At 32.4% G+C, this 15,786-nt stretch overlaps 1 protein-coding gene across 1 annotated transcript in view; it reads left to right on the forward strand.

Moving 5' to 3' along the window:
• The first annotated feature begins 2,662 nt into the window (after window positions 1-2,662).
• LOC107694522 (E3 ubiquitin-protein ligase UHRF2-like) overlaps window positions 2,663-15,786 on the forward strand; it is a 31,622-nt gene continuing 18,498 nt past the window's right edge. The window contains exons 1-3 of the mRNA XM_016494222.1: window positions 2,663-3,143; window positions 14,134-14,445; window positions 14,555-14,557. Coding sequence (XP_016349708.1) covers window positions 2,991-3,143; window positions 14,134-14,445; window positions 14,555-14,557 — 468 coding nt within the window. The 5' untranslated portion in view covers window positions 2,663-2,990. The remainder of the gene's footprint in view (window positions 3,144-14,133; window positions 14,446-14,554; window positions 14,558-15,786) is intronic.

Genomic DNA, 15,786 nt, shown 5'->3' on the forward strand with positions numbered 1-15,786 from the left:
TTCGTTCATCTTCGGAACACGATTTAAGATATTTCTGATGAAATCTGAGAGCTCTCTGAGCCACCATAGACGGCAAGACAAAGCAGTCCGGTGTGACATCAGCGGTTCAACTGTGAAGCTACGAGAATAAAAAATAACGAATTTATTCCAAATTTTCGCCGGATCTGGGTCAGCGCAGGCACACGCTCTCGTGTCGTGAACCCGCGTCCAAAGTGACGCAGTAGAGACGAAAATGTGGAATAAAGTCGTTATTTTTGTTTTCATTGCGCGAAAAAGTATTCTCGTAGATTCGTAGCTTCACAGTTGAACCGCTGATGTCACACCGGACTGCTTTGTCGATCATCTTGGTACTTTTCTGGACCTTGATCGTGGTAGTTACCTTGCCGTCTATGGAGGCTCAGAGAGCTCTCGGATTTCATCAGAAATATCTTAAATCGTGTTCCGAAGATGAACGAAGGTCTTACGGGTTTCGAACGACACGATGCTGAGTAATTAATGACAGCGTTTTCATTTTTAGCTGAACTAACCCTCTAATGTTGAAGCCCGTGATTGTAGGTTTCTGAGGCGTTCAACGTTTACGGTCCGTTTTTACCTCGGAATGCCGTTTGTAGTTTTTCAGACACGTTTTGGAGTGAATCGTGATGAATCTTTAACGTGTGATTGATTGATTTCTCTCTGAATGCGACTCGACTGGTACAAACCTTGATGGGAAACGAAGTCGACGCATCCAAAGCTCTCGGTCTTGATTTTGTATATCAGAAGCGTGTTTGGGTTTCGTTGTGTGTCGCTGTGCTGTTACTCGCGTTCCTCTATCGTTTATTTCTCGCATCGTTTGGAGCCTCGTTCTCCTCTGTAGTGGTACATATACAGCTTCTGTGATAATAAAAATATTATTTAAAGACAGACGTGTGTTATGTGCTTTCTTATCCACATGAGGTTTCATTTTCTATAATGTCAATGCTCTTGATTTTGATTGGATATTGAGTTTGTTTTTATTTATTTAAATGTATTTATTTGAATTATGCATTTTAATTTAATCTTTTTCATGTAATTATTTATTATTCTAATTAATTATTGTAACTTCATTTATTTATTTCTCTGTGTTTATTCATTCTCTTTAATACGTCTAATTGTTATTTATTATTCAGTTTATTTTATAATCTAAATCTATATAAACGTATTTTTATTGAATCAAATTTTTTTTAATGTATAATTACTATTCTAATTATTTATTGTAATCTCATTTACTTCTCTTTATTGTTTATTCATTCTCTTTAATATGTCTTAATTGTTATTTATTATTCAGCTTTTTATAATGTAATTAAATCTATATAAACTTATTTTTATTTAATCTATTTTTTAAATGTTTTTGATGCATAATTAAGTTATTATTCTACTTATTTATTGTAATCTCATTTATTTATTTCTCTTTGTTTATTCAGAGTTCAAAGTCGTTCGTTGTTACAGATGCCGAGTAATTGCACAAGATTTATTGTTTAAATATTAACATTTTATTTTTAATATTAATTATTATATTTATTTTTAATTATAATAAAGTACTTGCTTTTATGGAAGCTCACAAAACTTCAGAGTAGTCTGAACATACTGTAACTTATGCAAATCCATAAAATTTTAATGCATTTATGGTCACAAACATTCCGTGCAGTCGTATGCATAAGTTAATACATTTCATAAAAGCTTTTCAGGTAGTTGTAGATTTACATGCAGTCCTACAGACGTTGATTCTGAAAGGTTACTCGGTTTGAGTGGCATTAACTAGTTCTCTAGTTTTGGTTAGCGCCTGGCTTGACCCTCCAGCAGAGGTCAGCAGAGTTTGTTCATTGATGACCTTTCTATAATGAGATGCTAATTTCCTCCACATATGCACAGAATAATTCAGTTATGATAAAAACTAAAACAAAACCCTGATTCTGAGATCAATGCGGTTTATGAACGTTGATTTTTACTTCCTAAATGATCTCTATTTCTCTTAAATCATCTTTCAGCAGTTCACTTAAACAGCCATAAATCATTTCATAGAACAAATGTAATAATCCCTCTATTAATATGAGCTCACAAAAACCACGTGAACAATAATAATCCAAAATAATTCATTATTAATCAATATGGTATTGTTAATTAATATTAATAATATGAATTATAATTGTAATAACTACTATTATAATTATCCTAATTTATATTTGTAATCATAAAGTAATATGCTATTACATATTAATAATTAGTAAGATTAATTGTAATACATTTTATTTACTAATATCATTAATAAATAATTATGAATAATAATACATCGAAAAACTGTTTAAAATAGTTTTAGAAAACTCATCAAAGACAAACATTACGGTTACGGTTTTACAAATAACAAAAAAATTGCTTAATTTTAAAGCATCTGTCTTTCCCCACATATTTTCATCATCGTCATGTTATTTTAATTATTAATTTATTTTAATCTAATTAATGTAATATTTCATTAATTCATTCATTATTATAATTATTTATCTGATTTATTTACTTATATTAATCCTATTTTCTATTTTTTCTCTAATCTTTTTAAACGTCATTTATTATTGTTTTTATTTATTTATTTTAATAAGTATTCAGATATATGAATCTTATGATACATTAATCTCATGTTTACTCTAATCTTTTTTAGATGCCCTTTATTATTGTTTTTATTGATTTATTTGTATACTTATTCAGATATATATGATACATTAATCTCATTTTGACAGGTTTTCTCTTTAGAATATTTTTAAAGCGTCTCTGTCTCTTTAAAAGCAGTCCCCCCCCGCATATTTACATTTCGCGAGATTTCCCAAGGCCTCGCGAGACTTGGCGTGACCCCCGTTTGCGAGACGCGCGTTTCCCCCGCAGAGGAGCACGCACAGACGCCCCCGACGCCCCCCAAACATACGCACTTTCCGCGCTCGCTCTGCTCTTGACGCTCGGCGGTTGGTTGACGCGGAGCGACGATGTGGATCCAGATCCGGACGATCGACGGCAAAGAGACGCGGACGGTGGAGGATCTGTCGCGCCTCACGAAGATCGAGTCGCTGCGCGTCAAGATCCGCGACATCTTCCACGTCAATCCCGAGCAGCAGAGGCTCTTCTACCGAGGAAAGCAGGTAAGAGAGCCGCGCGTCACGCTCGCAACGGATCCGGATCCGGATCAATAACGCTCGCTCGCTCGCGCTGACTGACAGCTGGATGTCGCGCGTGTTTCTGACACGTTTATGTAAACACGCCTCATGTGTGTGACTTACTCTAGTCTAACTAGTCTAACTAGTATCACTCATACTGGTTAAGTCAAGACTTTAAACTCTTTTAAATGTCACGGACCCCCAAATGTGACCATCCTAAAATTTATGAAAAACCCAATACTGTGAAAAATATGCATTAAAAATTACTTGAAAAATACGTCCCGGAACTATAGTATGGAAGGCCGTTTCCGCCACTGAAACAAAAATAAATAAAAAAGGTAATTTTTTTTTCTCACAATTGCAAGATAAAACTATTCAGATTTTTATCTCGCATGTTTGACTTTTTTTCTCAGATTTGGGAGATATAAACTCGCAATTGCGAGAAATAAAGTCAGAATTGCGTTTTTTTTTTTTTCAGAATTGCGAGTTTATATCTCACAATTCTGAGAAAAAAAGTCAAACATGCGAGATAAAAATCTGAATAGTTTTAGTCAGAATTTTGAGATATAAACTCGCAATTGCAAGGAAAAAGTCAGAATTGCGAGAAATAAAATTAGAATTGCGGGTTTATATCTCACAAGTCTAAGAAAAAAACGTAAAAAACGCAAGAAAAAAAATCTGAATTGTTTTATCTTGCAATTGTGAGAAAAAAGTCAGAATTTTTGAGCTTATCACTCAATTCTGACTTTATAACACGCAATTGTGAATTTATATCTCACAATTCTGAGAAAAAAAGTCAAAAATGCGAGAAAAAAGTCTGAATAGCAAGTTTTTATCTTGCGATTGTGAGAAAAAAAGTCAGAATTTTGAGATATAAAGTTGTAATAACCTTATTTATTTTTTATTCAGTGGCGGAAACGGACTTCCATACTATTGTTTCTCAGTCGGGCAGTTCACTTCCAGAATAAAAATCTCCTGATCATTTACTCGCCCTCATGTCATCCCAGATGCTCATGTCTTTCTGTCTCATGATGATATAAAGGAAAGGTTTGTATAAAACTCTTCTGTCTGTCAGAAAGCACACAAATCTGTTTTTGTAAACATCATTTTTTGTGTTTAGACTTTATTAAAAGACATTTGAAGTAACACGTTTATTTATAAAGCACATCTCAGACAAGCGCCCTATGATTTCCGCAATACTTAATAATAATAATTATTATTACTATAACAAAATTATTCAAACTTTATCATTTTTTTATGGAATATCAAACCATTTTTCTTCCACATTTTAACTTTAATTTTAAATTGGAATACTGAAAAATTTCGATGGAAAAAACGGAATTTGGGGAATAGAAAAAATACAAGTCTTAAAATTGTCATTTTTATTGAACTTTTAATAAATAGTTGTTAAATTGTATAAAGTTGAATCATTTCAATTAATTAGGCATGCTTTCTGATTACTAACATTTAATTTAACCATTAAAACAGAATCTAGAAAAAATTAAAATGGAATTTGGGTCCTATTCAAAGTGCATTACATAAAAATGAATTGAACAAACAGTAATCATAAATTCAAATAAATAAAAAAGTAAAAATGGAAGAAAAACAGATTAAATGTACTGTAGTTGTGGTATTTTTGTCATCATCAAATTCTGATTGGCTGTCAGAGTGATTCCAACCATACTGTTCATCGGTGTTGTTATCGTTATAGTTGTGCTGTGGGCTCATTATTTTCATAGATTAGAATGATCATTAAAACTGTATTGTTATAGTTACTGTCCAGTGTTTCCAGTGAGTGTGTGTGTGTGTGTGTGTGTGTATGTGTGTGAGAGTGTGTGAGTGAGTGTGTGTGAGTGAGAGTGTGTGTGTGTGTGAGAGAGAGTCTGGAAATGCTTTGTGCGTGAACATCCAGACAAAGCAAGCGTCATATTTTGTTTTCCTAAAGAGCTTCTTGGCTCTCTGTAAGGCTAATGTTGCTAAAGCTGCCATCGTCTCTGCCTGTTTTCACTAATGCTGCCTTCATGTGCTTCCAGAATGATCGTAAATAGGAATGTTGTAGTTAAAAATTGCATTTGGAAGCAATGTGAAGTCAACCGCTTGAATTTGTCGAGCTCATGATGTGATAGCACGCGAAGGCACCATGAGACCAGCTATGTCCCCGCTTTCTCCCCGTCTGTGTAATTCATAAACGCGCATTTGCTGCACAGTACAGTCAGATTGCGTGATATTGTCCTGTCTTCTGAAAAGGAAGGCGGAGCACCAGCTCATTTGCATTTAAAGGGACAAACACAAAAACGGCGCGTTTTGGTTCATAAGGGACATAATAGGTCACCTTTAAGAAATCCTACAAACAGTGTTTTTTTTTGTATCATTAATCTACTATTAAATACTGTAAAAGTATATAGTTATAAAACTGTGTACTATAATTTTTTAGTTAATATTTTGAATACGTTTTTTATTTTCATTTTAAAATTTTAGTAATTTTGTGTCTTTTTTAGTTTTTTTTAAATATGTATATATAGTTTTTTGTAAGTTTTTAGTTTTATTTTATTTAGTTTTATTTATATTAGTACTTCAACTTAAACTAAACGAAAAAATTTTGTTTTATTTCATTTTAATTTTAATTAAAGTTGAAAGTTTGTTGTGTGTTTTTGGCTTTATTTATTTATTTATTTTTTAAATATGTTTATATAGTTTTTATTGCTAGAAAATTAAGAAATCCTACAAACAGTGTTCTTTTAGTATCATTAATCTACTATTAAATACTCTAACAGTATATAGTTATGAAATTATGTGCTATAATATTTTTGTTAATATTTTGAATGAATTATTTTGTTTTTATTTTAATTTTAAAGTTTTAATAATTGTATGTCTTTTTTTAGTTTTACTTAAGTTTTATTTAATTTTATTTATATTAGTACTTCAACTTAAACTAAACGAAAAGTTTTATTTTAATTTCATTTTAATTTTAATTAAAGTTTTAGTAATTTTGTTGTGTGCATTTTTTAAAAAATATGTTTATATCGTTTTTATTAGATAAATCTCTCAGATTTCTCAGATTTCATTTATTATATTAAATTAATTTTATTGCTAGAAAATTAAGGAATCCCACAAACAGTGTTATTTCATTCAGTATCATTAATATACTATTAAATACTAGAATTGAAAATTCCATAGTATAATATTTTAGTTTATATTTTGTATTTTATTTTTTCATTTTAAAGTTTTAGTTTTTTTTTTTAGATTTAGTGTTATTGTTTTTTTTAATACGTATATATAGTTTAAAGTTTTGATTATATTAGTACTTCAACTTTAAACACATTTTTTTTTGGTCATTTGATTTCAGTTAATAGTAAAAGTTTGTATTGAAATTTTATTTTATTTTTTTATGGTTTGTTTGATTTCTTTATCGTTATTCTTTTCCTGCAATGTCGATATCATGACTCTCAGATTCAGTATTTAGTTTGTTTGCTAATGAAATGAGATCGTGAGAGTCTGTTCAATGGAGGTTGTAAATATTTCTACTCTGCCTGACGTCAGTGTCTGAAGGGTTAAAGATCTTTCTTGCTGCTGCTGCTCGTCTATTGGCTAGCTGTCCCTGTGCTGGCGTGTGATTGGTCGATCTTGAAATGTGTTTGGATTTGATTGGGTTCAGCACTGCAGAAGATATTAAGAGTTGCTTTCAGAAATTGTGTCTTTAATACGAGTGTATTTTGTCTCGCTGCTGAAGCCTAAACAAGTGAAAAACTCTTTTCAGCACTATATCTTCCTGAATTTGCCGTGTATGTGAATTAAACGTGTTAAACAGATCTTGTTACGAGCTGTTTAACCGGGTTAGCTGAGCTTCTCCCACAAAAAGACTCTTTGAAATGAAACACCTGCTGGATGCATGAGTTTAGTGCTGTTTTATTTCTGCGCAGTATCTTCTATTACATTAAATTGTTAAACATCTCTAAAACAGGATAAATGTGCTTTAGATGCAAAAGCTTGTGACGGACCATTGGATTTTTTATATTCCGTTAGCATATTGAAGTTTAATTGTTTTAGGTATTAATCCATCAGCTTTATCAAAAAAAAGCATTAAACTATTTGCTAATGCAGTTAGAAAATAAACTAGTCTCTTGGATTTAGTGAAGATCACAGAGTGTAACTTTAATGTGAGAATAAGTTTTCACACCCCTAATTATTTGCACATATATATGTATTGCTTATATATGCAGATAAATATTAGACATTTGTTTGTACTTTATCGTTGATATATGTCATTAAAAGTGATATAATTAAAATATTACACATTTGTATTTCTCATTTCTAATTATTTCTATTTCATTTTTATAATTTTTATTTTATATATATATTTTTTTATCTATGGTTTGTATGCAGTGCCACACTTGTTTTTAATTGCTGTTGACGTTATTAAAAGACCAATATAAAAAAAAGACAAATAAACTTGTATTCTCTGAAAACAAGGGTTCATGAAAAACGCTTTTTTAATACATATTAATCTTGTTTTCATAATAATAATAATTTTTAAAAAATAATAAATATTATTTTTTAAGATTTTTACTGGTAAGCAAGACAAAAATACTGATGATTAATTTTTATATTTTCTGTTTTCATTTTAATTATTAAGTTTTAATCATTTTATGTTTTTTGTGTGCGTGTTTGTATATATATATAGTTTTTATTAGATAAATGTATTTCTTGAATTCATTCATGTTTATCCTGTTAATTTTGTTGCTAGAAAATGAAGAAATCCTACAAACAGTGTTAATTTAGTATTGTTAATATATTATTAAATACTATAATAGTATATAATACTTATAAAATTATATATTATATTAATAACAATAACAGTTTTTGTTTTTATACATATTAATCTTGCTGTCATAATTTTTACTGGTAAACGAGACAAAAATACTGAATACTGTCACCATCAAAAGTTGAGTGGTTGCATGCATTTGAAACTGAATTTGTGTTCTTCTATCAGGAAAAAGACTGTAACCTGCTAGTTTTGTGCCCTTTACCCTGATTCACTGTCGTTCTGTCAGCTGGTGTCTGTTGTGGAGGTGGTTTTGTTAATTGTGTGTGTGATTTATTGATGTGCATGTAAGCCGTGTTTTGTCATGATCTGGTTTTCTGTGAGGAAGTTTCTGGAGCGTGAGTTCAGTCTGAGGTCTGATTGTGACACACATTCACACAAAACCATGTCAGATCCGGCTCATTATTTCCAACGTTCATACACTACTCATTAGCGATGTGTGTGATGATATTAAATCGATGTATGCATTGGTTTATTAATGTCGAATCACCAGAATAAACGTCTGGCAGCACTAATAAAACACGACATCACTTATAAAAGCTTTAATTGGTTCTGACTGTGTGTAAATGCAACAAGAGCGGATATTTAGAAAAGCAGCTTTACTGTGTGTGTGTGTGTGTGTGTGTGTTAGGGGTTGAACGACTTCTGATTTTTTGAAGTCGACTTTTATGTGATGAAAGTCGAGTCGAAGTCGACTAGTCGCTGATGACGTCATTAATGAACAAATAAGTCTGGAGCTGTGATAAACACCTTGTGCACAGCTATGGCATATGACACAGCGCTGCCCACAACAGCTTTTTTTATCAGTTCTTTTGTCTTTGGGTCGTTATATTTCTCACATATTTCTGCTCGTTCTTAATCAGATATAGATAAAGTAGCACAGTAAAGATTACATTCATATGAATGCATTAGTGAGAGCGATTGCGTGTGTGAATTAATTCTACCTGGCAGCGTCTCTCTACTAGTAGTGAAGCTGTGGAATTTATCCCAGAATTCCACGCTGTGCTCTGCAGTGGCGTACATTCCCCTGCTCGGCTAGTTTGATTTTCCATCTTTGTTGGAAGGAAAAGCACACGTGTGTGTTTACTCTCACACATGCAGTTTTGCAACTCAAGAATGCACAAACAGAGTGTCAAATGCACAACACACACACACACAGCGAATCTCGGCTGTATTTGAAGTTGTGAAGTGCTCCGGTGAGTTACATAACCATCATGCCTTTTTACTGCGCTCAAGATGGCGTGGCGTCAGCCAGACCAGAGCTGCAAATGAAGGATCTTCAGACCGGCAGAGCGCTGTCGATAAGAGCTTGCTTCACACGCTTTAATGAAAGTTCAGGCCGTTTGTGTTTGTCCTGCGTGTGTGTGTGTGTGAGGAATGGACGGCTGGTGGTGTGTAGAGAGCAGAGCATTGTCATTCTCTGTGTGTGTGTGTGTGTGTGTGTACGCTCACACACACACACACACACACACTCACACTCACACTCACACACACACACACACATACACGCACGCTCACTCTCACACACATACTCACACACTCACAGACACACACACTCACTCACAGACACACGCATGCACACAAACACAAACTCGCACGCTCACTCACTCACACACACGCACACATGCACGCTCACACACACGCATGCACGCTCACTCTCACACACACACACACACTCTCTCTCAGACACACACACTCACACACACACACACACTGTTACAGTAATCGTTATGTTAGTGTTGTTGGTGTGAATGGGCTTTAACTGTAATTCTGAACTCTGGAATAGCTCGCTCTGATTGGTCAATCAGTAATGTACAGTACAGTGGGGTTTAACTTTGTAAAGCAGGTTTACAGGCGTCTGTGAAGCAGGGCGAGTGATTTCAAGGAAACACACGTGAGTAATGGAAGCGTGTGAGTTTGGAGATGTTTCTGCTCTGAGGTGTGGTGTCGGATTATTTTGCTCTCTGACTGTTGTGAGTGAATTATCTGGAATCTGGACGGGAAAGCAAACATGAGTCATTTTCCATCAGGCCTCTCTCATTCCCAACTTCAGCTGAATTCCGCTGGTAGAGACAGTCTTTCTTTTTCATGATAATGTCAGCGCTTTTAGGATTAACACTGTTGTGCTCCTGTGTTTTGGGAGGTTTGGGTGAATCTGTCACCCCAAAGAGAACAGCAGAAGAAATTAGATTTTGCAGAAAGAAAATGAAGCCTGTTTTAGGACCACAATGAGTTTTTGCAGGATTTTCATCACAATTAAACACATTTACCTGCAAATTCTCATATAGCCTGAGTTGGACGTGTTCAGTTTTCTCCTTAAAACACATTGAAATGTGATTTTTTTTTCATCCTGTTTGTGTCTTTCTGGTGAAATCTTGTTGTGAATTTTGTTGTTGTTGTTCTGTTTTTCATTAAAAATAATAGTGAACCATAAACTAAGCATTGGTTTTAATAATAAGGGTGATCTTTTATTTATTTGCATTACAACACAGGTTTATATAAAGCTGCACACGTAACGTGTTGAAAACAAATCTATATCCCAAGATTCGATTTATGCCGTTCTCATTACTAAACACTAATTGTAGCTTTTTGTAACAATAATCTTTGTGCTTTGTTACTTTTGATATGAAACAAAGTATCAGCTTTCAAATTCGGTCAGTTTTATTATGAAATACAATCAGTAAATGTGGTTTTGCTGCTCTTTAATGTGTGCAGTAGTCCTCTTTACTACTAGTTACAGCACCAAATAAACACGAACGAACATCAGAAGAATCAGAACAACTCACTGAAATCAATCCTGAATCATGGAATCCATCAATCAGTGTTCAAACCATGGAAAGACGTCAATAAAACAGCTTGAGATCAATAATGTCACGTAATGTCACATTTACCTCATTCAATGACCATAAACTCCAGTCAGCTAGAAAAATAACTCCATATATTTTTACTGAACCTGTTCTTCAATATTTAGCATGTTTGAATAAAACAATTTATGACATCCACTGTTTAAACGTTTATATTTCAACAGACTGGAGTAGAAACATGATTATATCATTAAAAGTTATTATTAATGCATTATTATTATATAATAATTTATTATAAAAATTACCTTATGTGCAATTTAAATGTTTACAAATCACTTTAATACAGTAATGTACCGAGTGACGGGGTTTATTTTTATTTATTTATTTATTTAAATCTGACATTGCGATAGTTTTTCTGCTATATATATATATATATATATATATATATATATAGCAGAAAAAAATCGAATAGCTCTGTTTGTAATCATTCTAGAATAATTCTTGAAAAAAAGAAAGAAAAAAAAAAGACTTTTTACTCTAAAGATAGTTTTTTAAAAACTTCAGTGACAGGGTTTATTGTGTAGTTTACAGCATTAGTTGATATAGATTGATGTGTACTGTACCTGATGTATCCAAATAATATATATTGAATATAAATAAGATGAATGATATTGAATCAAGATCGAAACTGAAACCAATGGCTAGCTTGTGAATCAAAATTGAATCATGAAATTTGTCTCAATTATAATATATACAGAATAAAGCATAAGGTCATTGTACTGTTTTATTGTTGTAAGAATAAAAATGAATCCATTTTTAATCCATTTTTAAAGACAGTCAGTTATGGTTTAAGTGAACATAAACAATTGGGAAAGAAATCAGATGCGTGTCAGTATTAGGGATATGCCGGTATCAAATTTTCATGTTGCGATTAATTGCTAATGCTTTTATCATGGTATTGAACTTTTTTCTTATAACAAAAATAACTGAATATTTAAATGCAATAAAGCAATACAGAAAAATGTATAAAGCTAAAAGTTTTACACAGATTAAAGTGCAAAAGAACTATAAAGACCAATAGGTGTCACTTTACAATAAGACCTCATTAGTTAACCTTAGTTAATGCATTAACATTCACAATGAGCAATAGCTACATTTGCTACAGAAGTTATTAATTATTAGTTATTAAGTCTTAGTTCATGTTAGCTCATTAAATAACACAGTTGCAACTTTCCAGAGCATCTCTCACATGTTCCGCCATGTGCTTCTCGTCCACGCTTGTTTACATCAGAGTGCGCACGCGTCTTTCACGCAGCATACAGCGGTGTTGTGCATTTTGACCAGTTGATGGGAAAAGTATTCTTAAAATGCATTCAAAATTCTGAATAACTTGTAATATATAATTATTCACGGTATTTAGAAGAGCCCACGATAACAATATCGTGCATATTCATTACCGTGATATATCGCATTACCGAATACCGGCACAAGTCTAGTCAGTATATTAGATCAGTGCATTCGGTCTTACAGAGACAGCAGCCTAATAAACCTGTCTGTGTCATTGATGTTAATCATGTAGGCGAGCTTACGCTACGCCTACATCATCCGCCGGAATGAACGTGTGTACGACAGTTAGCGGAAGCTGGAGATTACTGTTTATAAAGTTTTAAATATGGATATTTCTCTTACAAAAACGCATTGATTTGCAACAGGAGGCCTATATTCACCCCCTGGAGCCATGTGGGATACTTTTTAGTATGGATAGATGTGCTTTATTTGACGTCTTTTGGACTATTGAAAAATAACACCCATTCACTGCCATAATAAAGCTTGAAAGAGCCAGTATCCCTTTAAAGGGATAGAAGAATGTTGGTAACCAAACAGGTGACGGTAGCCATTGACTTCCATAGTATTTTTTCCCATACCATGGAAATCAGTGGCTACCGTCAATTGTTTGTTCACCAACATTCTTCTTTTGTCTTCAGCAGAAGAAAGAAACTCATCCAGGTTGAGAACAACATGAGGAAGAGTGAATGCTGAACTGCGGAGGAAATGCCCGCTGGTCTGGATGAACATTAGATTTATATCACGAATGTTTGTACAGGAAACAGGTCTAACACCTCTGATTCTCATGCTAATGAGACAAGCCAGCGAATCCGCCGCTGCTGGCGCGTACGCCGGTGATATTTCACGCCCGCTCACATCCGTGCAAATTACAGTTGTGTGTTCGTGCGAGTGTGTGTGCAATGGATCCTGGGTGGTTGCTATGGCAACACACACACACACACACACACACACACACACACACACACACACTCACTCTTGCACCAGAACCGTCATCACTAATCTTTTCTGTATTTGCGGTGGTGATTCAGCAGAAGGCGAGGCTAATGGCGTCCGCTGTTTGTGATCGTGTGTCTTTCAGTCTCAGGCCGCTAACAACACGTCTCAGTGTAATTCTGCCCCGACTGCAATAAGACACACAACGAATGTGAAATAGATGCCTACTGTTTGTGTGTCTGTACTTTATTTGTATATCATTTTATATATGTGTATGTATGTGTGTGTGTATATATATAATATTATATTACTAATTATGTAATAATTATATACTTAACTAGATATTTTTAAAATATAATAATAATTTTTTAAATGTTTTTAAAGTTTCTTCTGCTCACCGAGGCTGCATTTGTTTGATCAAAAATACAGTAAAACTGTAATACTATGAAATATTATTACAATTTAAAATAACAGTGCTTCCTTTTTTTGTGGAAACCGTGATACATTTTATTAAAAAGTTCAAAAGAACAGCATTTATTTGAAAAAATCTTTTGTAACATTATAAATGTCTTTATTGTCGCTTTTGATCAAATTATGGTGTCCTTGATGAGAAAATATGTATTTATTATTGTTATTATTAGAATTTTTTTTTTTTTTTTAAAGCATCTTAAATTTTGAATGGTACTGTATCACGGTTTCCACAAAAATATTGTGCAGCACAGCTGTTTTCAACATTGATAATAATCAGAAATGTTTCTTGAGCAGCAAATCAGCATATTATTATGATTTCTGAAGATCATGTGACACTGAAGACTGGAGTAATGATGCTGAAAATACAGCTGCGCATCACAGAAATACATTACAGTTTAACAGATATTCACATAGAAAACAGCTAGTTTACATTAGAATAATATTTGACTGTTTTTACTGTATTTTTTATCAAATAAATGCAGCCTTTATGAGCAGAAGATTTATTTAATAAAATGACAAAATGTGTTTGGCAAGTTACAATGCACTGCTTCTTTTAGAAAACTAATAATTGATTTTTGACATACTTTTTTTTTGGTAGATGGAAGATGGTCAGACGCTCTTCGATTACAACGTTGGTCTTAACGACATCGTCCAGCTTCTCATCCGCTCACAGACGGACCCCCCGGATAGCCCCTCCCTCAACAACGGTGAGGGTGTGGCCTGTGCCGTAGCCCCGCCCACCACAGCATCTGTCCCCGCCTCAGCCACACCCACCACAACAGTCGTTTCCCCGGCAACCATCGCCAACAGCAACGGAAACGGGTCCAAACCCTGTAGTCCGGTGTCTGACAGCGAGCCGTCCACATCCAGCCGGACGCTCCTCATCGATCCCGGGATCGGACTCTTCAAAGTAAGAGCTTGCTCTGGATGTGACTTATAGTTCATCATATAACTATCATATCATATAAGAAATTATTGTGGAGTCTGTCGTCATTGACTCTTTACTTGTTACTCCTTAGATGGTAGGAAAATTACTTATTACAAAATTTACATACAGCTTATGGTGAATTATTGAGTTTTTTTTCCTTCACATTGTTTTTGTATTAATTCTAAAATAATATAAAATATTATTTTAATAATTACAATGTTTTAATTTTAATTTTATTATTATTTTTTTTTATATTTTAAATTTAATTTTGTTTTTTAAATATTTATTTATTATTTTATTAATTTAATTTAGCATTGATTAATTGTACTAAATTAACACATTAAATTGAACGTGCTACAAAATAATTTTATATGCATTAATAATGACAATAATATGTTTGATCGCTGTAATATAATTTAATATTTCGATTAGTCAGGTAGCAAAACCAAAGCATGAATTCTAACATATGAAATTATTATTATTATTATAATTAATGACAATAATAATAATCTAAAATATAATTTTAGTTTTTATATTAATTTTTATTTTTATTACATTGTTTTTTATTAATGTAATTTAAAATTAATTAATTGCATTTAAATTAACACATTAAATTGCTACGTGCCATGAAATATTATATGCATTAATAATAACAATAATAAATGTAATCTCTTTATTATCATTTAATATTTAGATGAGTCGGGTAGCAAAACCAAAGCATGAATTCTAACATATGGAATTATTATTATTATTATTTAGTCATGCATTATAATGTATTATTATTATAATTAATGACAATAATAATAATAATAATCTAAAAAATATTTTAATTTTTATCTTAATATTTATTTTTTATTTTTATTACATTGTTTTTTTTATTAATGTAATTTAAAATTAATTAATTGCCTTTAAATTAACACATTGCTGCGTGCTATGAAACATTATATGCATTAATAATAACAATAACAAATTTCATCTTTTTATTATTTTTTAATATTTAGAATTTACCAAAACCAAAGTGTGAATTCTAACATTTGGAATAATAATACTAGTGATAATAATTATTATTATTGTTAATAACAATAGAATTGTATAATAATAATAATTATTATTATTTAAAATATTATTTTCCTTATTTAATTGTTTTCGTATTTATTATGATGGTTATTATTATTATTATTCATGTCATTTTGTTTATGAAGGAAGTGATGCATTATATTTGTTACCAAATTCAGACGCTGGAGCACAAAAGCAGCCTTAAGTCGCTGGGGTATATTTGTAGCAATAGCCAACAATACATTGTATGGGTCAAAATGATACATT

This window comes from Sinocyclocheilus anshuiensis, unplaced genomic scaffold (genome assembly GCF_001515605.1).
Source record: "Sinocyclocheilus anshuiensis isolate Anshui unplaced genomic scaffold, SAMN03320099.WGS_v1.1 scaffold1031, whole genome shotgun sequence".
NCBI lineage: Eukaryota > Metazoa > Chordata > Actinopteri > Cypriniformes > Cyprinidae > Sinocyclocheilus > Sinocyclocheilus anshuiensis.